At 50.7% G+C, this 22553-nt stretch overlaps 1 protein-coding gene across 1 annotated transcript in view; it reads right to left on the bottom strand.

Annotated features, from left to right (window-relative positions):
• NAA15 (N-alpha-acetyltransferase 15, NatA auxiliary subunit) overlaps window positions 1-22553 on the bottom strand; it is a 1171626-nt gene that overhangs the window by 78112 nt on the left and 1070961 nt on the right. Inside the window, exon 18 of the mRNA XM_069631086.1 lies at window positions 20842-20985. Coding sequence (XP_069487187.1) covers window positions 20842-20985 — 144 coding nt within the window. The remainder of the gene's footprint in view (window positions 1-20841; window positions 20986-22553) is intronic.

Genomic DNA, 22553 nt, shown 5'->3' with positions numbered 1-22553 from the left:
CTGCTGGATGGTCCAGAACTCGAGCTGCATTGCCTCCCTGCACAGCGGAAGTGACCCTGCCCCCCCCTTTTTGTTGAGGTACTGCATGGCCACCGTGTTGTCCGTCAGAATCAGGACACTCTTCCCGCGCACAGTCGGCAGAAAAGCCTTCAGGGCTAGCCTGACGGCCCTCAGCTCCAACAGATTGATATGGAGTCTGGACTCCGACGGAGACCAACGACCGCTGTGAGCTCGTTGGCATGAGCTCCCCATCCCATGTGGGATGCGTCGGTCACGATCGTCACCTCCGGCCAGGGCAGCCAAAATGGGGCACCCTTCAACAGATTGCCCTTGATGGCCCACCACAGAAGGTCCCGGGCTACCGAGGGCGGCACCTGAACAAGGTCCGACAGCCTGCCGGAGGACAGACCACTGGAGCTTGAGTGCCCACTGCAAAGATCTCATCCGCAGACAAGCCTCTGGCACCAGAAGAATGCAGGACGCCATGAGGCCGAGCAGTATCAAGAACTCGGACGCTGGGAGAGTCTGGACAAACTGGAACTTGTGCATCATCTGCTGAATGTGAAGAGCCCTCACCTGAGGAGGAAAACACTGCCCCAGGGACGTGTCGAGCACTGCTCCAATGTACTGGAGCCGCTGCGTTGGTGTCAAATGTGACTTCTTTAAATTGAGGGAGAAGCCCAGCCTGCGAAGGGAGTGGCAGGTGACTGACAGATGATCCAGGACTTGCTCGAGAGAGCTCCCCATGATGAACCAATCGTCCAGGTAGGGGTAGACGTGAATCCCCCCTTTCCGGAGATGCGCTGCCACCACCACCATGAGCTTGGTGAAAACCCTCGGGGTGGAGGTCAATCTGAATGGCAGGACCCGAAACTGAAAGTGCGAGTCGCCAACCGCGAACCTCAGGTACTTCTTGTGCTTGGGATGGATCGGCACATGGAAGTAAGCATCCTTGAGGTCGAGAGACACCAACAGTCCTGAAGTTGAAGGGCCTGGAGGACTTGAGAAAGAGTCACCATCTTGAACCTGTCCTTTCTGAGGAGTTTGTTCAAACCGCGCAAGTCCATGATGGGTCTCAATCCCCCCCGTCTTTCTTTGAAATTAAAAAATAAGGGGAATACCATCCCTTGTTCCTCTCCGCTACAGGCACCAGTTCTATGGCGCCTTTCTTCAGCAGGGCTTGAATTTCCTGCGCAAGGAGCGGATCCGGACTCTTCAAAGAGAAGTTCCCTGGTGGATTGTCGTGAGGCCTCTGCCGAAAAGGAAGACAGTAGCCGTGGGTTATGATCTCCAGAACCCACACATCTGAAGTAATGGCTTGCCACTCTACAAGATGCTGCGCCAGCCTTCCCCCAACCGGCGAACCATGGGACCTGGCCTCATGACTGAGTGGTAGCAGCTGCGGCGTTGCCTGAGGGCAAAGAGGCAACTGCCTGAGCGGCCTTGGCACCTCAAGTACCTTTGTTTCCACCTCTGGCACTCTTATGATGGCCTCTTTGACTGCTAGCTCCTCTCGCTTTGCTGAAGGACGAGTATTAGCGAAAGGAACCTCCCCTCCATTGCTCTCCCCTAGGACGAAAAGGCAGAGGTTGTCGAACTGCAGCGCCCAACGACTTCGCTGCAGCTTTGGAGATCTGCAACCTCTCAAGGCTCTCGTCAGCCTTGCTGCCAAAAAGGTGTTCACCGTCAAAGGGCATGTTGAGGAGTCGGGACTACACATCAGGTGCGAACCCAGACTTCAACCACGCAAACCTGCGCATTACGGTGCTCGCCGCCATGGACCGGCTGACACAATCCGCCAAGTCCAAACCCGACTGAACGGCCTCACACATGGCATCCTTGCCATCCTGAACCATAGCAAGGAAATCATCCCGTTCGTCCCCTTTGGGAATATGATCAGCCGCTAAAGCAACACAGTTCCACAGAGAGTGCGTGAAACGAGACAAGGCACATATGGAGTTGGCTGCCTGAAGCGCCATACCCCCAGAAGAAAACACTTTCTTCGCCCAGCCGTCAAAACGTTTGTCGTCCCTATCCGGAGGGATGGTAGGATACGACGCCTGCTTTGCCAGGGCCGTAGCCGCCTGCACCACCAAACTCTCCGGGGTGGGGTGCCTAGACAAGTAGCAGGGGTCGCTACTGGCTGGATGGTATTTTCGTGACAAAGACTTGCCCACTGCCGGGAGACTCTCCGGAGCAGTCCAAGCCGCTGCCACCCTTCTCTGCAAAGCCATATGAAAAGGCAAAACCGGGTCAGTGGGTGGACTGAGATCAAGGATGTCCGTGAGATCATCCTGAACAAACTCCCCTGGGGGAGCCGACCAACCCAAGTACTCGGAAACTTGAGACATAAGGCGCCGATATGACGAATCGGCATGAGTGCCAGGCTCCGGCCGACAAAACTCCACCTCCGGAGAGGTGTCCAATCCACTGGCATCATGCAGTGACTGCCCCAGGTCATCAAACCGACTATGGCCCGAGATAAGTTCATCCGGAACCGGAACCAGACCGCCATCAGAGCCTTCATCACCCTCTGAAATGTACTCCAGGCGGGGAGAGGAAGACCTCTGCGGACCAAAGCAGTGCCGGATCTTAGCCATAGCCTTTTTAGGGGCAAACCCTGTGCCACAGGGCCCCTCCGACACCACCCTGAAAGGCGTCGAGGGCGCCGAGCGAGTCGGCGTCATCAAAAAAGGCGTCGAGGGCGCCGAGCGAGTCGGCGCCGGCAGAAAAGGCGTCGACAGAATCTGCGTCGACGTCAGCTGCAACGCCTCCAGCATCGGCGGCGTCGACACAGTCCTCGAAGCCGGAGCTCCGAGCGTGTCTCTCCACAGCCTGGGTGCCGACGGCCCCCTCGAAGACGGAACCTCGAGAGCAATCGTCGATGACCTCGGCGCCACAGGCCTCGACGTCTTCTTCGAGGACGGCACAGGATCACGCGGTCTCGAGCGCGTCGAGGACCGGGACCTGGAACGGGCATGGCGAGAACGGCTACCTTTGTCCGAGTGGGACCTCTACCGCGAGCCGTGCCGACCACCTAAGCCCGAAGGCGTACGGGTGGTGTCTCTCGACCGGTGCCGACCTACCCCACTCGGAGGCGCAGACGGACCGGTGCCCTGCAATTCCAGAATCGCTAGCATCTGCTTCCCGAAGGAAGCCCATTCCTCCGGTGTCGCTTGCCTGGAGGGATAAGCGACTCGCCGACGGGCAGAGTCCTCGGAAGAGGATAGGGAAGGCGACCTATGCCGGCGCTTCCTGGAATGCCTAGAAGAGGCGGAGGAGTGGCGAGACCGACTCCTGGAAGGAGACCCCACCAGACTTCCGACGACGACGCGGAGTCACCCCTCGAGTCATTGGTCGAAAGCCCCGCAGACCTCGACTTCCTGGGCTTAGACACCCGACCTTCCGACAGTTTCTACTTGCGTTCTCGCAAGGCCTTCGCAGTGAGCGACTGGCAGTCGACACAGTCCGTATCGTGGGCCTCCCCAAGGCACCAGAGGCAGGCGTCGTGCGAGTCCGTGACTGACATCTTGGACCCACAGTCCCCGCAGTTCTTGGAAGCCCGGACGCGGGGTCGAAGATGAAAAAGACATCGCCACAAACAAACCAAACAGGTTCAACAAACCGAGAAAGAAAACAGCAACTCCAACGAGTCGAGGCGTACCGAGATTCACGAAGCGAACACGTTCGCGGAAAAAACGGAACTGAGGCTATGGGCGTCGTGCGTCCTACTTATCACATCGGGTAACGTCGGCCGTCGGAGGTCGTCCTCGGGGACGGAGCATCGACGTCATCGACGCAGGAGCCAAAGATTTTACGAAGCAGCACAGCTTTGGACATTACCTGCATAGATATGGAATACGTCGGAGGACCCAATCCCCTCGAAATACTGTTAGTTTTCTGAATAAGGCCTATGCTTTGGTCTGTGTACTTTAAAGCATAGTATTGGGTTTTTATAATTGTGGTTGTATATAATGTGATAGTACTTATTTACTCAAGATTTACCTTGGTCTACTTATATTTAAATAAACCCTTTATTTTTACAATACATAGTGTTTCTTTTAACCATATGTGTACTACAATTTCTTGGTACTGATTCCACAGCCCTCTCCCCCTCCTAAGATAAGCCTGGCTGCTCTGACTATGGTACCATGTACTCTGGTGGTACAGCCTTATACTAAGAGTGGAGTCTTGTTATGTCTCAGTTGAATGGTTTTTCTAAGCCCTTAGTTGGACGTCAGAAAAACAGTTCTAACACTGACTCATAAGTCCCCTTACAGTGCAGGACTTCAGAATCGAAGAAGCTCGAACGGGTGAAGACCAACCTTTGTTGGCGCTGAGAAAAAAGGCGCAAAAACCGCATACCGATCAAGGGGACTAAAGCAATCTGTGCCAAGGGTCCTCTCTCTCGACTGCTGCCGAGACATCCTTTTCAGAGGCCTTCCTTTCGTCACCAGACTGAGGAATCAGGAGACTGGGTCCGTCGCTGCTGCACAGAGGAGAATCTGTCATTTCTTCTAACCTAAGGTACCGTGGAGTAAAAGGTATAACTTTGATATTGATATTTGATTTCTACTGCGCTCTTACACAAGAGTTTCAGAGCGCGACAAGGGAGGGGAGGGGAACAGGGGAGAACAAAACAGCGATCTTAAAAGGCCCAGTGACATTGAGAACGCGCAAGTGCATGGGAGAGGGGGAGGGGGAAAGTGCATGGAAGGGGAGAAATGGAAAGTGCCAAGCAGAGGGGAAACAGATAAATAACAATAAATAAATAATAAAGGCAATAAACAGTGGTAGTGCAGCCAGCAATTTGCAAGTGCTAGGTTTAAGGCAGCAGACAGGGTAGGTCTGATAAGTGCAGGAAGAAAAAGGGGCGGGCTGTATGGGTACAGATACAGACCCCAGTGCAAGGGGTGGCCCGGAGGTAGTGCAGGAGGGTGGCAGGGTGAGCAGGTACCTGGGCCCGGAGGACAAAGGGTGGCCAGGTGCGCGGTACCAAGAGAGAACAGATCAGCAGGGAGAGGGGGAGCGACACCCTGGACCTTGAACCGAGAAGTTGCTCCAGAGTGACTGGAGGGCGTGAAGAGGTGTCCAGGGTGTCCGCTCTACCTCTTCTACTGGAACGTTGAGATCCAGGCAAGGAGTTCACCGGACAAACGAATTGAGAGCAATATCGACAAACAAGATACCTTTGAGTGCCTAGTCAACAAAAAAGGGAGAAAGCGGAGAAACTAACTCCAGATACCCTGAAAGAAATCACCATAATAATAGCGGTGGGTTGGAAACAAGAGACACATTCTGCTACCTACCTATATACAGGAGAGGTCTCATCACCCTTCTTGTTTCATAGAGAGCACAGCCGGGAGGCTGCACTCTGGTCCTCAAGAATGCGCCAAATGAAATCATAGTCTGCTGAAACCGGTAGACCGTTAGTGATTTCAGGTTATTACCCTGAACCCCCAGGACACTCATAGTTTGAGAGCCTGGGTATTTAAGACCACACGATTTTTAAACATAGCAGAAGAATCTGTATTTTTTATACACGAGAGAGAATTAAAGTAGATTTCACTTCTGCTAGTGTTTGGATTTTAAACCATGCGATATTGAGAAAGTAGTGAGTTCGTCTAGGGCTAGCCCTCTTTCTATCCCCCTTTCCTAGATAGGCGGCACGTCAGCGCCGACTAGGCACAGACAATAGGTGTACTCAGGCATAGTTAGACTTTCCTGTAGGTAGATTTAGTGAGCTGTAGGCCACTTATGCTTGAGAAGTGATGAATAGAGTCTCAAAAACATCTGTCTGTGTTGTGTGAAAAATTGTGTGCATCAGGTGGAGGTTGCTGCTGTAAGTGTGTGGCGTGAGTGAAACGCAGTTGTCCCCGATTAGACCACTGCTGGCCGTTTGAATCGTGCAGATCCTTATCAATGGTGGGCTTGGACTTGCCGCCATGCAGAATCTTGGATAAGAGGACTCCTGCAGTCATTTCTTTAGATCAGCGTTGGAGCCAAGTGTCCTGTGTAGAGCAGTGAGGATTGAAGATCCGTGGACGACTCCTGCAGGGGCCCAGAATCCCTTTCTGCATTTGGCCTGGTGAAGCCCTGCTGGACTACTTGATCTGCATAGGCCATGTGCGGTGCTTCAACCCTTGGACTGGTGGGACCAAGAGACCAACCAATCACCAAGCATTCGAGGATCCAGCCGTCCTGATCTTTTTAAATTGTCAGTGGACCATCCGGTGGGCTAACTCGCAAGAACCGTTGCTGTTCTGCGTTCGTTGCCAGAACGTCGGTGGTCGCCAGCTTGTGATGCAAGTCACCTTGCTGCCGAATTTCAGCCTCCCAGTTTCAAGGGATCCTGCTCTGGAAGGTCTTCAACCGCGACTGGACGGACGCCTGCCGTCGCCTGGGTGTGGTGGCTGTCGCTGGAATTCACCTTCTCCCCTCTGGTGAAGTGTCCTGAAGGTCTGCATCGGTACCTTCTGCATTTCTTCTTCGCCAAAGGTTGCACTATGCTCCTGGAACCGACCAAAATAATCTTTGCACCCACAGCCTCTGGGCACATTTTACTGGAACCAACGACAGGAAAACCTACACAGTCGACCCGTGCAGTCCTCTGGGAAAATCAGGGTCGGGGGGTAAAAAAAAAAAAATATAGCATTTGCGCCCCCACTCCCTGTTCTCCTTAGAATAAACCTGATGTATTCCATTGCAACACTTTCCGATTGTTGCATCTAAAGCAGTTGCACCTGAAAGCACATTTTTACCTACCAGTAACTTGTTGAATATCTTCTGTGGAGCTTTTCATCAGCACAAGAACCTTGCCTACATCAGACACTTTCTGGGGAGAAGCATTGTGATGTTTGGGCACAAGTCTTCACTCTTCGCAGGGATTGGACTTCTGAAGTTGGGGCACATTTTTTGTGACTTAGTTCAACCCTATTGCATCACTTACGTATCCTTTCTTGTTGATTAAGTTATTGAATGAATAAGAACCTGTGATGGTATGTTTATAAATTAAGGTTACTCACTTTAGTGACTAGAGTACTCGTAGTCCCCTTTCCTCCATCCTTGTGGACGTCCCCCAATAAGGGAACAGTACTGGAACCTTTGGCAGTGAAAAAACGAGCTTCCCTTTAAATTTAGTATAGTGCGCAGGGGTGTGGCCGCGGGCCTGGGATAGCCCGCCCTCTGGCACCTCACCTCAGTCCCCTTTCAGCACATCAGAGGCTTAGATACCTGGCTAGTCATATTACCTATAAGCCATTGATATACTAGCGGGGGAATGTGGCAAGGACGTATGGAGAAAAAGGGACTATGGACTAGGAGTACTCTAGTCACTACAGTGAGTAACTTTAATTACTCACACGTCCCGTCCCCTTTCCTCCATCCTTATGGGTGTTTCCACTGAACAAGAACATATGATAGAGCTGTGACAACCTACCACATATCTAGGATGAAGCAAAAAGGATCTTCAGAGCCGCCTGACCAAACTCTGCATCGCAAGTGGAGCTGGTGTCCAGCGAATAAGGTTTACAGAAGGCCAATGGAATGGCCCAAATGACCGCTTTGCTGATGACATCCCAAGAAGCATGTCTCTCAAACGCAGCGACTAACCTCAGGCCAGCCTGGTTGTTTTTGGGTACCGCACACATCCTGGAATAGTAACCGAAGCATCTGTCTACAAGAGGAACCGGTTCTATCGCCTGTATCTCCAAGAACAAAAGGACCTCCCGTAATAGAGCCTGGGACCCGATCTGACAAAGAGGAAAGGATGGTAGAGGAAGACTGAAGCCCGTGGAGACTACGGATAGGATCAGGTTGCTGAAAAGATGCTTCCAGGTGTTCTGGAACAGAGCCAAACGGCCCCCCACAGGAGAGTTGTGTTTCCCGATCCTGACGTCACTGCTTCTTGAGTCAGAGGCAGGGGCAGAGGAGGGGGAGCGGAAAAACATGCGCAACATCCCCTGCGGCTTTCTTCTGTTGTCGCTGGGAGACCAGTTAGGCCTCAGCAGTCTCTGAAACCCTTGAAGCCAGAGAAGGTTAGGGTTTGAACTCGGCACTACCCTAGGATTGATGGAATGATTTCTGACCCGGCTTTTGTCAGGATGACCAAGGACTTGGCGGTTTGAGTAGAGGTTTTCTTCTGCATCAATTCGCCATTGGTGGACGAATGAAAAAGGTCCACACCCTCTAATGGCAGATCTAGGATCCGCTCCTGCACGTCAGATGAAAACATGGTGGTGTGCATCCAGGCCGTCGTCCTCATCTCGACCCCAAGACAGCCTTCTGTTGGCTGTATCGATGTGGGAGACCGAAGACTCCATGAGGTCCTGCACAATGGCCCAGGCATCTGCCAGACCGGCCTTGAAGGTGGCTTGCTTGTCCAGAAGGGAGATTGGGCAGAAATTCCCAGAGCTCCCGTTATAGCTTCTGGTTAGCCGCGGACAAGAGGGCATCCGCTTTGGCCTGCCACAGATGCAGTCTTGAGATGGAGTAACTGTGCATTCCCAAGAACTCAAGGACTTTGTCCTCCCAGGAGAGGCAAATGGAGGTGGCTCCCGTGGAGGAAGACAATGCTTTAGAATTTGGGGCCACAGCCATCACAGAGGAATGGGGCTGCGGGTGGGAGGCAAGGAGGATTGGCTTCCCGTCTGTCAGCCTAAAACTGCTGCCCAACTTCTTGTTCATCTGGGCGATGATCCTGGGCTTCTCCCAGACTTTCTGCACCACTGTAAGGCAAAGTTTTAATGCAGTACCCTCTGGTAACACAACCACCAACCTTTGGTATAAGCTTGTACTACACCGTTTTGGTAGTGTGTTGAGCAGCCAGGCTTATCTCAAGAGGGGAAATGTGAGCTGTACTGGAGTTACAAATATTCACAGTTACAGGTATTCAATGAAACTCTTACACTCAAGAGTTCTTGCATAAACAATTTATTTATCAGTTATAAAGCCTTCTTTAGAAGGGAGCAATATACTAGTAACACACAAATACACTTCAATACTGTACACAGTTTCTGAATCACAGAAGACCCTTTTGGGATGGCCCACAGACACGACCTACACCCACAGGTGACTTCAGTAACAATGGTGCTGGGTACATTAATATCTCACTGTTGCCATTCAGAACACTTAAAAAGTTGGTAAAAGGCAAAGGTTATTAGAACACAAGAAATACAAAAATATTCATAAGCAGGGCAAATACTTTCAGATAGCACTTAGAAGAGCCATTCAATTCAAATAGGCTGAGCCAAAGTCAATGGGTAAAAGTCTTTGTATAGGATGCAGCACTTCAGGTGAATAACTGGAAAAGTCTTTGCACAAGTTCTTAGGAGTCTTTGATAAAAAGAATCAAATGTAGGGCCACAAGCGGATTAGGCTTGTGAGTTGTGGAAGTTACAAGTACTTCCACAGTAAGAGGTAAGTTCTCTTAGACTTGTTTTACAGTTCCGTGGTTAAGAAGAAAAGATGAAGCTGATAACTTCTGTTCCTGTGCAGCTCTGCAGATCCACTGTTCCTGGGCCTCAGTCGTGGGGACAAGAGGGAGGACGTCCGGGGACTCCCGCACTGCACTGGCAATGTAAAAACTGGCAACCGTCAAACTTTACTTTCAGTGCCCGTTTCGCGTTTCAGCTCCTTACGGTACAGCAAATCACAATAAGCGCAGTTCCTGGCTGTCAAGGTGGACTGTCCTTACTTCTGGGGTCCCGCACTCTGCTGAGGGGGCTTAGGCTTGGTCAGTCCAGCTTTGTGGGAGTCCGGAGTATCTTCGAAAAGCTTTAGGCCAGCTTAAAAGTAACGCACACAATCTGGCGTCCCTCTCCCTGGCTCCCTGCAGCAACTCTGAGGAAATTCAACCAGCTCTGAGATGGATGTCCGGGTGGCTTACTTTGGAGTTGATTGGTCCCACCAACTCAAAGGGAGATGTCCTTGCAGGGGCTTCTGTCTATGCAAACTTGGCAATTAGTCACTGTAGCAGGGCTTCATCGGGCAAACCAATGGTCCAGGAGTTGCAGCAGGCGTCCTCTTCAAGCTCTTCTGAGGTTCCTTCGTCCAATGGTCGACTCTGCCTTCCAAGCCAAAAGACTTGCCCTTTATTCAGTTCTCTCCCATTCTTTCCAGCCTAGCTGTCACTCACCTAGCAGGGTGGCTGTCCTTGCCAGACAGTCAGCCAGCCAGGCAATCACCACATCCCTCACTTCCTGCCTACCCCAGACACTTGGACGCCAGATACAGGTTTCTCTCAAACCCCACCAAAGGCGAAATGGATTGGCAAGCAGAGAAACTTTCAAGAAGGACATTTATACAAAGACCTGGCAAAAAAGACGACCGGGGACCATTTTAGCAAAGATGGCTGTACGCCATTTTGAAAAAGTTGGCTTTCGTGGTTACTTTACTAGAGCCGTGAACGGTCATGGTAAATGCAAACCAAGGTAGTTCAAAACAAAACCACTGCCACCAGCCAGTCAATTAAGGAAAGGGTAACATAAAACATGTTACATTAGCATTTAGACACAGGGATACTAAGTAACCCCTGAGAGATAGGTGGGCGGAACCCTCTTTTTTGAAGGGGGCTTGACTCAAGAGGGTAGGAATTACAGTAGAAGTGAGTCAAAGCTACCCTAACCAAAGGCGTGACATAGGGTCACCTGGTTTGCAGCGGAGCTAGGTAGCTACTAGCTCAAGAGACAACACACCTAAGGATGCAGGAATAGTAACAAAAAAAAATAAAGGTTTTCATTTACACAAATAGAAAATGAAACATTTTTACAAATGTATTACCATTTAAAGTAATACATGAAATCAACTTGTTACTCTGCCTACAAATTCACAAATATGTAGACCATAATGTGCTCAATAATGCATATCTTCAGCGCTACGGCGCAGTTTGTAAAAATGTTTCGTTTTCTATTAGTGTAAATGAAAACCTTTTTTTTATTTATTTTTTTTTACTATTCCTGCATCTTTAGGTGTTTTGTCTCTTGAGCTAGTAGCTACCTAGCTCCGCTGCAAACCAGGTGACCCTATGTCACGTCTTTGGTTAGGGTAGCTTTGACTCACTTTTGCTTCTACTGTACTAAGTAACCCCCTCCAGCACTCTATTGTAAGATAGGGTGTGCTCGGTCTAGCAAGTACAATGCTAAGTAACGTCAATTTCACTTTACTGCTCTGGGAAACAGTAGTTGATCCCAGAGAAGGTATTTAAACCTTCGGAAGTCTGAAAGACTTCGCTGTGCCACTGCACTGAAGCTGCTTTGGGACACAATTGGAAAATTATAAGTTACTGACCATAGTGACTAACATACTCTTAGTCCATAGTCTGCTTTCTTCCATACTGCATGGGCGTCCATCGCGAGGGACAGGAGACAACCTTTTTCACGAGAAAAATCTTCTTCCACTCTTAATTTAGAGGTGCGCGGAGGTGCGGCCCTGGGAGCATGCGCTGCCCTGACTCAGCCCTCCGGCGCTACACCCGTCATGATCACAGGAAAAGCCCCCAGCAGAATTCTCAAGAAAACCTGGTCCTCAGATTACCATACTTGGGTAGTGCGCAGGCATTGTAGCATGGAGGAAGATAACGAGGTGGCTCTTTCCCGATTACCCAACATAGCCGCCTAATTGTTTCCTACAGTAACAGTGCTGGTCTAGGCTTTCTCACTCATGCCCTATTTAAGCCCCTCCCCTTGAGAGCTTGGCGCTTCGCGTCATTTTGCTCAGTTAACGCGGCCATTGAGAATCCTGTGTTACCACAGTATACATATTTCCCTAAATATTCCATAGTGTAGTTTCTTCCCTTCGGTGTTAGTATCCCTTTCCAGTATCAAGTCACTGCTTCCAGTCGCCCGCTTGACAAAGTTCCTCAGACGGTTCTCTCTCGAGCCGAATTCCTGTCAACAGCTTGCTGCAAGTACCCATCTTCACGAGTTGTCATATGTGTCTTCTGAAGTTTTTATACAATATTCTGTGACATTTTCTTTCCTGGGTGCCCATTCATATCGCGGACAGCACTACATTGCTGTTCCGCATTAGAACGGAATACATAAAGTTCTGAATACTTAGTGCCGTTCGTGTCGCGGTCAGCGTGTTACCAGCTGTCCGCTCCGAACAGTGCACATTAGAATGCCTTTATCCGTTGCTCACTTCGCATGCAGCGTTAGTGAGGCTGTTCCGTATCTCTCGTATTCACGAAGCTGCCTGAAAATAATCTCAAGGTTTACTCACTGAGTTGTGCTCTGGGCAGCTCTTCCATGTACATTTATTTAGTTTGAGAATTAACAAGACTCCTTCAATAGGAAATCCCGGGGACAAGTTGTGTGGACTAGTCAAGCAGTAGTTACACTTAGGGTTACTTAATTGTCTTGAGTGAAGTGCACCTAGTTCCCCTTGCTGTTGCTATTTAATATAGGGGTTCCTTGGCTGAGGTTCTTTGCACATTTGGGCAGCACCCTTCCCCAGAAGATATTAGTTCATTCCTCACTGGGTTTTCTTAAAATTCCCTCCAGCACAGAGCATGTTAGCTTCCAGTTTAAAATTCTATCAAAACAGGTTCTAGAGAAGTCACCAGGCTAGCAGGGAAAATCATCATTCATCCTTATCCATCCATTTCTAAAATCCATTAAAAATCTTCAGGACAAGAGCCCCTGCGCAGAAGCAGGATGGAGAGCCCACCATAAAAGAATAGAAGGTAAAGGAAGTTAAAGAGCGCAATAGGATTCCCTGACTGAATATTTAGTATCAGACAAGTTTGGAATGATCGAATGAAGAAATCTCTGTGTATCACTACAGGAAAATCTCAGCAGTAGGAAGGAAGGTTGTGAGAAAGCATACATCGCTAGCAAAGAAGAATTCTTGGGTAGGAGTTCAAGTGGTGCTCCCGCAGAGTTCAGGTAAGCATTACAACACCTAGGTCCCCAAAGACGCGTCAACAATAGATTTACCATTGCCTAATGACACCAAATTATTAGGGGGGAGGATAGTGGGACGTATGGCGGAAAGGGGACTATGGACTAAGACTACGTTAGTCACTACGGGGTGACTAACTTATAATTACTCTTACGTACCGTTCCCTTTCCCTCATACTACATGGGCGATTGCAACTGAATGTAGCCCCAGGGTGGAGAGGAGACCCTCCTTAAGCAAACAGATTCCGGAAAACCGCCTGTCCTAAAGCCGCATCTGACCTGGAGCCGACATCCAAACAATAATGCTTGCAGAAAGCCGATGGAGTGGCCCATGTGGCCGCCCTGCTTATTACCTGCCAGGGAAATGGCGCTGCAAGGCGATAGCCGTTGCCTTGGCCCTGAACGTGTGGGCATGCATGTTCGCCGGAAGGGGTCTATGCTGGCCCTTGTGCGCTTATTTGATGGCAGCGACCATCCAGCGGGAAATGGAGGCTTTAGAGACTTCACAGCCCGGTCTGGCGACTCCAAAAGTGATGAATAGGGAATCTGACTTGCGGAAGCCCTTGCTCCTGTCCAGGTAGAATTTCAGTGCACGCCTGACATCTAGGCTGTGCAGAACTCTCTGATGCTCCGGTCAGCAAAGAATGTAGGAAGGACGATCTCCTCGTTTAAGTGAAAGGCTGAAGGCACTTTAGGTAGAAATGCCACATGGGTCCGCAGGACCACCTTATCCTTGTGAAAGGTAGTGTACGGCTCTGAGGTGACTAGACGCTGGATCTTGCTGACCCTGCGCACCAAACTGAGGCCGACTAGCAGGGCCGTCTTGATGGTGACCAGCCTGATGTTCACAGACGCCATATGCTCAAACGGCATGTGCTCGAGGGTGCCCAAGACTAGGTTAAAATCCCACACGGGGTGTGGCTTCCTGATGGGCAGGTAGAGTCTAGCGAGTCCTGTCAAATGTCTCCCGACAGTCGGCTTGGAGGAGAAGACCCCTTCCTCTGAATTCCTGTCGGCCCCAATGGCTGAGAGGTATGTGCGGCAGGTGTCCACCTGCACGCCAGAGCTGGCGAGGTGTGCCGAGAATGACAGCACGTCAATATCCTTGGAGTGCGCCCAGTGGCAGAACCTGGTTCATTTACTTTTATAGTGGGCTTTGGTAGCCTTGTTGCTAGCCCCCTCTATGATTTCCAGATTGCCTTGGGATATGTTGAGGTGGCTGAGCGTAACCTGCCCAGGAACCACGCTGCGAGGGCCAGCTTCTGGAGGGGCGGGGTGGATGACCTTGCCCCCCCCCCCTGCTGCGTCAGAAGATGGGCTGTGCCCGTCGGGAGGTGGATTGGAGGGACCTCTGAGAGGTTGAGCAGCTCCCAGAACCATGGCCTGGCTGGCCAAAATGGAGCTATCAGAATGACGTTGAGCTGGTGAGACTCCTTGAACTTGCAAAGCACTCTGAATCAGTGGAGTGGACGGGAAGGCGTATGCTGACATGCCGTTCCACTGGATCATAAGGCGTCGCCCAGGGAGCCTCGGACCTGCCCCTGCCAGGAGGCGAACTGGGGGACTTCTTGTTGCACCTGGTGGCAAAGAGATCCACCTGGGGGAGGCCCCATCTGTGGAAGATCTCCTGTGCAACAAGGTCATTCGGCTGCCACTCGTAGTTGTCCGCTCCCAACCTGCTGAGCCTGTCCGCTTCCAGGTTGGATTCCCCGGGAAGGTGGACTGCCGCGAGGAAAATCTCGTTCTCCAAGCCCATTCCCACCTGAAGATCGCCAAGCTGCACAGGGAAGGGGATCTGGTCCCCACTTGCTTGTTGATGTAGTAGATACTGGTCGACTTTTCCGTCTGGATGAGAACAACCCTTCCCTTGAGAGGTAGGAGGAAGGCTCTGAGCGCTAACCAGATGACATTCAGTTCCAGCCAATTGATGTATTCTTGTTCTTGACGGGTCCACATGCCGTGGACCGAGAGATCCTCCAGGGTGGCACCCCAGCCCTAGAGGGAGGCATCTGTGGTAATCGTCACCTGTGGGATGGGGGGCCTGAAGGGCTTGCCCGTCCGCAGGTTGCAGTCCCTGGACCACAATGTGAGGTCCGGGTGGAGAGAGATGGGGATCTTGATAATTTCGTCCTGAGAGCCCCTCTCCTGGTTCCATGACGCTGCGAGGTGGAGTTGAATCCTCATCATGAGTCTTGTGTGGGGGACGGCCAACAGTACCGCTGCAAAAAGACCCAGGAGATGCTGGTACCACCAAGCCGAAGTAGCGCTTCAGCTGAAAAAGTGGGACGTGGCCCTCCTGATGGCCGAGATCTTGTCCTCCGAGGGGGAAGACCCTCTCTGAGCACGTGTCCTAGATGAGGCCCAGGAAAGTCAAAGACTGCGTGGCTTGCAGCTGTGACTTCTTGAGATTGAGCAAAAAGCCCAGGCCGTGTAGCGTGTTCATCACTGCATGGGAAGAGTGGTGACCTGCTTCTTGAGATGTAGCAGTGACGAGCCAGTTATCTAGGTAGTGGTATATTTTGAGGCCCGGAGGGGGGCTGCCACAAGCATTCATGAGTCTGGTAAAGACCCTGGGGGACGAGTTGAGGCCAAAAGGGAGGACCTTGTACTGAAAATGGCAGCCCATGATCCTGAACCGGAGGAAAGAACGATGGGGTTGCCAAATCGGGACGTGCAGATAACCGTCCTTCAGATCCAGGGAGCACATCCAGTCTCCCATGCCCAATGTCTCCGCAATAAAGGCTGGCGCAACCATCTTGATTCTCTGGAGAGGTAAGGAGAGGTTGAGGGTGGAAAGGTCCAGTACAACTCTCAGGCCAGCCTGGTTCTTCTTCTGAATGGCGAAGATCCTGGAGTAAAAGCCCGAGCCTCGCTGGGAGGCTGGGACTTCCTCCATGGCCTGGCTCAGGACGAGCGACCTAATCTCCGCCAAAAGAGTTGATGTCCCAACTGGAAGGAGAGGCAGGAATAGGTAGACGGTACCCCGAGGAGACTACCGACAGGATCCAGGGGTCCGCAAAGTTCTGTCGCCAAAAGTGTGTGCAAAGTGCAAGCCTGCCCCCCACTGGAGACACGTGGACCCAGAGGGGTTTGTCAAGACTTCTTACCCTCGGAGGCAGAGCACTGGAAAAAGCCCTTGTCCCACCGTCCCCCCTTTTTGTTGCTTGCGCCGACTTGGGGTCGGTGAGCATTCCAGCTGTCTAGACCTCTGTTCCTGGAAGCCGCGGAAGCCTCCAGATGAGCGACCCTTATCCGAGCATTGCTGAGACTGGGAATACGCTTTGGGCGTGGTCTTTGTCAGTATGGATAAAGACTTAGCCATCTGAGAACTGTTCTTTTTGTCCAGCTCCTTGTCCGTGCTGGAGTGAAAGAGGTCACTGCGCTCGAAGGGCAGATCTAGAATGCGTTCCTGGACATCTGGGTTGAACTTGGTTGCCCGGAGCCAGGCCATCCTTCTCATGTCCGTGGCAATACAGATGGCACGTCCAGAGGTATCAATGTGTTCCAGGGTGGACTCCATGATATCCCAAGCCACGAGCTTAGCTTTGGCTATCCCCGCCTTAAAACGCGATTGGCTGTGGGCGGGGAGTTCCAGGAGGAAGTCGGCAATTTCCTGCCATAATCTCTGGTTGGCTGCTGCCAGCATGGCGTCTGCGTTGGCCTGTAGCAGATGCAAGGAAGCATTGGAGTACAGCTTCTTATCGTATGCCTCCAAGGTTTTCTCCTCCTTGCCTAGCAGCACCGTAGATGACGAAGACGACTGAGGCTTGGAGTACAGTAATGCCACAGAGATCACAGATGAGTGGCTGAGGATGGGAGGAGAGCAAGAGTGTATCCCATTCCATCTGTCTGTACTTGGCGTCCAGGCGGAGGTTGATTGGCTGGACAGAGTGGTGTTTGAGCCAACCCTTCTTGGCGCGGGACACCACGTCGGTCTGTAGTGGAATTCCTGTTCTGGCAGAAGGGCGCCTCGTGAAGACTTCAGCGAGGACACCCTCTGCCGGCTGTTCTACCTGGGGATGGGGGAGGGCCAGGTATTCCACCAGGCCCGAGAAACGTTTGTGAAAGGCCCTGGCTGATGGTGTGTCAGGATCCTCCTCCTCATCAGTATTCGGAGGGTCTGGGGGATCCTGTGGAGGAGGAGGAGTATCCGGAGCTGGCGGCTGGGGCACTTGGACCACGGCCGGAGGCTGAGGAAGAGGAGGAGGCGGCTGGTATGGAACCACCTGCGGGGTAGGCCGAGGAACCGGAGGAGGCTCCGCCAGGGCCAGAGGCATCGGCGGAGGCGTCTGTCGTGCCGCTAGCATAGCAGGAAGGACCGCCCCCCGACTGCGTCCTTGATTAAAGACCCCATTTGTGGAGACTTCATGATGCAGAGGAACCTCTTGAAAATCCGGTCCTCGCTAGCGGGGTGCGGATGAAAATATAGGCCTTACCTCAGGCCTGGATCGTTGTTTCACGAAGTTCTTGAGATCCTCAGAAGGAGACCGCTGAAAAAGCTCCCTCCACCTGTCTAGTCTGTTCTTAAGCGCTTTCGAGGACTGCGAGCTGCATGCTGAACAGGCTTGCCAACTGTGGGCTGGGCAAAGGCAACATAGGCAGAGGGCCTGGGGGTCTGAAGTCGGGAAGAGCCCGTTGCAGGATGGGCACCTGCTGAACCCTGTCGAAGTCGACATGCACCGGGGAGGAGCTGTGGCGTCTGAGGACCCAGTACCTAATTGATAAAAGACAAAAGAAGATATAGAGGAACAATCAGCGCGTGGAATTACATGGCCAAAGCCAGGAGCTGTGGTGAATTCGGTCCGTTCCCGTCGACGTGGAAAAGGGGACTGAGGTGTGGCGCAGGAGGGCGGGGTGTCAGGGCAGCGCATGCTCCCAGGGCCGCGCCTCTAAATTTAGTGGGGAAGAAGATTTTTCTGGTGAAAAAGGTTCTGTCTCCAGTCCCTCGCAAGTGAAGCCCATGCAGTATGGAGGAAAGCGGACGGGACATAAGAGTAAGATGACGCCTATGGAGTTGGTTAGATTCCATAACCAAAAGAAAAACACAGAAAACGCATTGAAAAGTTCAAAGTCCCAAAGTTTAGCAAAAGAGCTGGAGGGCTCTAAGGTGGGAGGAATTGGCAAATCTTTGAGTATTCCCCTTAACAGCCACCTGCAGAACATCCTGCTGGAGTGGAATGCCATACCGGGTCATGGTGCGTTCCCCGCCCCCGCCCCCCCCCCCAAGACTTCTGTGTGCACACCGGACTCCTGAGGGGCTTCCTCATGAAAAGGAAGCCACCGCCCCTCAATAACTCTGCCAGGCCCTAAAGGCGGTCATGAAAGGCCTTAAAGGACGCTGAGGGAATCATTGTCGCCCCTCACCTCCTTTCACAGGCCGAGGGGAACCCCGGCCCCTGGGACACAGGTGCCGGTGGGACCCTCCCCCCCAGGTCCGGAGCAGCAGACAAGTCCAACCGCTGTTGGGGGGTGGGGGAGTGTTGGCGGTACAGGAGGAAGTGGAGGGGCCAGCATGACCGGTAGGGCTTGAACCGGAGGAGGGCCGGCACCGGGAGAGCCCTAGGACGGGAGGAGTTCCCATGGGAGGGGCTGAGTGTGCGCCTCCTAGAGGACAACCTTCACAATGTCCTTCAGGAAACCCTTCATCCGAGGTGGAATACCGGTCCTCACTAGCCGCTGGATCCCTAGGAGCTGTGCCCTCTGAGGCGCTGGGCCTCCGCTCCTGTTCAAAGCACTGAGGCGCCTTGCGAGTGTAGCTGTAGGGTTGTGATGGGTAAATGTACCCCTGCAGGGACCAAAACCCTTCACTGTAGTATCCCCTTCCAGAAGAAAGGGGGCTGGAATCGTCCTGCAAAGCCCACTCGATGGGCGGAAGCACTGGCGGTCCCTGAGCCGGATCCAAGATGGCTGCCTGCATGGCCGGCTCTGCCATTTTGAAGCCTTGCGCCACGCCCTGGGCGGGTGAGCGTGAAGGTCCCGAGCCAAGAGAGGCCTCAGACACGAGAGGATACTTCTTGGGTCTTGCACTTGAAGCAGAGACACCGACCTCCAAGATCCCTCTGGTAGGAGCTGAGCCCTCAGCCGGATGGCCGGTAGTCTAAACGCCCTGGCCGACTGCATCGGAGCGAGCTCTGGTAGGCTGGGAGTTCTCGGCAACTGTGCTGGATCTAGCTGAGGAATGACTCTTGGAGGTGGCACTCAACAATCTCTTACCCCTCTGGGGTAGAAGAGGACCAGCCTGATCGTCGGTCCGAGAACAACCTGGTAGGGCCCCGGTACCCTTCAGCTTGGGCCTGAGGTCTGTCCCCGGACCACCCTGAATAGCCCATGGGCCCCTCGGCTTGGGAGACGGTAGCCTTAGAGGCCTTGGGCCTGCCAGAACCTGAATGCAAGGAACCCTGATCCGTGGGAAACCCGGGGAAGGAGTCTCCGCGCTGCGGAGCCGTGCTGAACAAAGGTCCTGGAGACAAAGTCCTTAAGGTGGAGGGGAGCAGTATGGAAGGTCCCCCTCCACTGCATCAACCCATTCTTCAATGCCCCGTAACAGAGGGCGCTACAGGCCGCACACGAGTGCCAGCTGCGGTCGGGCCTCAAACACTCAAGGCAGAGTGCACGGGGGTCCAAGGCCAGTAAAGAACGTCACAAGAGGGACACCTTGTGAATCCTCCTGCGGCCAACATGCGCCGGGGAGGTGAGGCACCAAAGGGAAATTAAATAAGAATTGAAAAACTAGGAGCAAGCAGAAAGTTAAAAACGGTCTCTGGGCTGGCTGCCAGGACAGACGCCGTCCATGCGGAAAAAGGGACTGAGGTGAGGCGCCTGAGGGAGTTTCTCCCACGCACCGCCGCACCTCCAGCCGCTATACTAAATTTAAAGGGGAAGCTAATTTTTTCACGGCCAAAGGTTCCGGTACCGTCCCCATGATGGGGGACGCCCACAAGTATGGAGGAAAGGGGATGGGACGTATGAGTATTGTGAAATATTATCACCGGCTTGTTTTGTTTCCTAGAGTGTGCTTTGGACCTGGAATAAATATTGTATTTTTGTACTTGCCTAAATTGAATTAGTGTGTGTGTGTGTGTGGACTCATTGTGGACCCCTGACCTCACTCACTCACCCGAGAATAGCATTGACTGCTCGCCTTAGCTACCTTGATTGGTATTTGGCTAACCTGAGTTACCCTGTTCACTACAACTAGGGTGGCCTCCTAAAATCTGTCCAACAGACCAGATTCGAGAAATCCATCTTAACAGCTCTTCAGAGAACAGTGCTTGAAGGAACTTTGCTTACCCATGACACAAATCTTGATGCAAATTTGTTACATAGTGCATAGTCCCAAAGTTCATTAAAGCTGCCCAATTGAAGTTCATACTCTCAATCCCTTTCCCTTTGTTGTTCCATCTAAATCACTGTGTGCAACTCTTGTTTTCTCCTGTGTTCTGAGGTCCTAGATGGAGGGTCAAATAAACTGTTACTTTGAGCACGAGTCTCAGTGACTGAAGGGGAAACTGAGGAGAACAGATTAGACTGAATTGCTACTCTCTCAGTATGCGATTATAAATGTTGCATCTTTTATTAAGAGGATCATTCAAAAAATGTTATTAAAAAGTAAATTATAAAACAAATAAACCATGCTGTTGAACAGTAACATGGTCTAGAGAAACAGTCCTTCATATTGACAATTAGGTGACAATTTGAACCAAAATGTGAGCCAGAGGGAAAAATTGAGAAAAAAAAGTGGTTAAGAAATTTGAATAGTAATATATATTTTATTGAGCATACTGTGTTTATGCAATGTACAAAATGTTTGTAAATCTGCCATTGTCACTTAAAGACATAAGGTATGAAGCCAATGCCTCATGCAAAATGGCACAGAAAAGAACCAGTACCAATAAAAATGATCTTCACTCCTAGAATCTATAAAACAAAAAGTTCACAATACCTGATAATCTGTGTGGTATTGAGTTAGTGTTCTTTGCAAGAAAAGCGTTGTTGAACTTTTTTGGACGAGTCTCTCCAAAGAGCTGGTTCATTTCTTGATTTAACACTGTCCTGACTGCCTCTGGTAACTCCTTACTTTCAGAAACTGTTGTAAAGAGAAACCGTTACCGAACATAATCAAAGATTAATTGCATTAAATACAAAAGCAATATGTTAAATTCTAGATGATCCACTTCTTCGATATGGGTGACCCATTAGTTAATGAATTCATGAAGCATTCCTGTAGCACTAAAATCTCAATTATCAAGGCAGTATTTTTGTAGCAATAGAAAAAAAGACAATAGAAAGGAGCATGCATAATCCAAGAAAAACAAAACATAAGTTTTGTGACAGCATTATTTGTCAGATTCAGGTTTCTTAATTATAGGTCACATTGATAATCCACAGAAAGTAAAGTATAAAAGGTTGCGCTTACTTCGTGTTAAATCAGTTTAACCACCCTCTGTTGATGATGCTACAGACACTAACCCTAGGAGGAAGGCCAACACACTTGACAAGAAATGGAAGACAACCCTTGCTTAGTGTAGGTAACGTGGCCAAAGCGATAAGGCTGAACTCTCAGGTAGGGTATAAGGTAAACAAAGATGTACAATTAGTCCACACACAACTCAATAATATCATCATCAGGTCAAATAAATACACAGTATTGAAAATCTACCACTATGTTCAAAACATAGTAATGCTTATGCAAGGACTCTCCTAAACCCAATGTCTATTTGTGGGCCTATACCAAAGGTGAGAATCCAACATAAAACATGTGGGTAGGGAGATGCAAGGAACCATACAACGCAACAAGCAGTCATCGGGACAGTGTTTGAGGTCCTAACAACTTAATAAAACCATTCAACTGAGACAGTACAAGACTCCACTCTTAGTGTAAGGCTGTACCACCTGAGTTCATGGAAGCGTAGACAGAGCATCCAGGCTTATCTTAGGAGGGAGAGAGGGCTGTAGAATCGGTACAAATGAAATTGTTATACAAATGATCCAAAGAAACAAACTGTAAAAATAAATGTTTCATTTAAATACGAATATGCGCAGATAAAACTTGGGGGGAATAAGTACTATCACATTATATATAACCACAATTATAAAAAACAACACTATGCTTGAAGGTGCACAGACTAAAGCATTTAACATTATTTGGAACACCCAACAGGAGTTCTAGGGAAGTCAAACCAACAGTTATTTTTAGATTACTTTCAGTAATACCAGGGTAGTAGACCATATCAGTTGTACCGTGATGGTCAGCAAGACATCACATAGTAATATCAACTTGACACTATACTTTCCTGATCTAGTGAAACACAGATTCTAGGAACAGTATAAACCTATAACTCTGATTCAGGATAACACAGTTATTCTAGGGGAGTTGGACCTTGGGGTGTAATATTCAATTACAGCTGCTTTTCACTTCAGAGACTAAGGGAAGCAATATTGAAAAGGTTACTTACCTGTAACTGTTCTCAAGCATGGGTCTGGCATGGATTCACATGCTCATGAATATTCCCCGTCGCCAGGCTGGGAATCCTCAGTGTTAGGGTGAATTCTCAGAAATGTGCAAATTCCTCTCTACCTTAGAGACCCCCAGCAACTTTGCTGGATTTTGAGGACTTGATTTTTTTTACCTGGAGAGTGAGCCCCTTTTTCCCA

This window comes from Ambystoma mexicanum, chromosome 6q (genome assembly GCF_040938575.1).
Source record: "Ambystoma mexicanum isolate Mex_15411 chromosome 6q, UKY_AmexF1_1, whole genome shotgun sequence".
Classification (NCBI taxonomy): domain Eukaryota; kingdom Metazoa; phylum Chordata; class Amphibia; order Caudata; family Ambystomatidae; genus Ambystoma; species Ambystoma mexicanum.
Note: the sequence above shows the minus strand (reverse complement) of the source record. Positions and strands in the feature narration are given on the sequence as shown.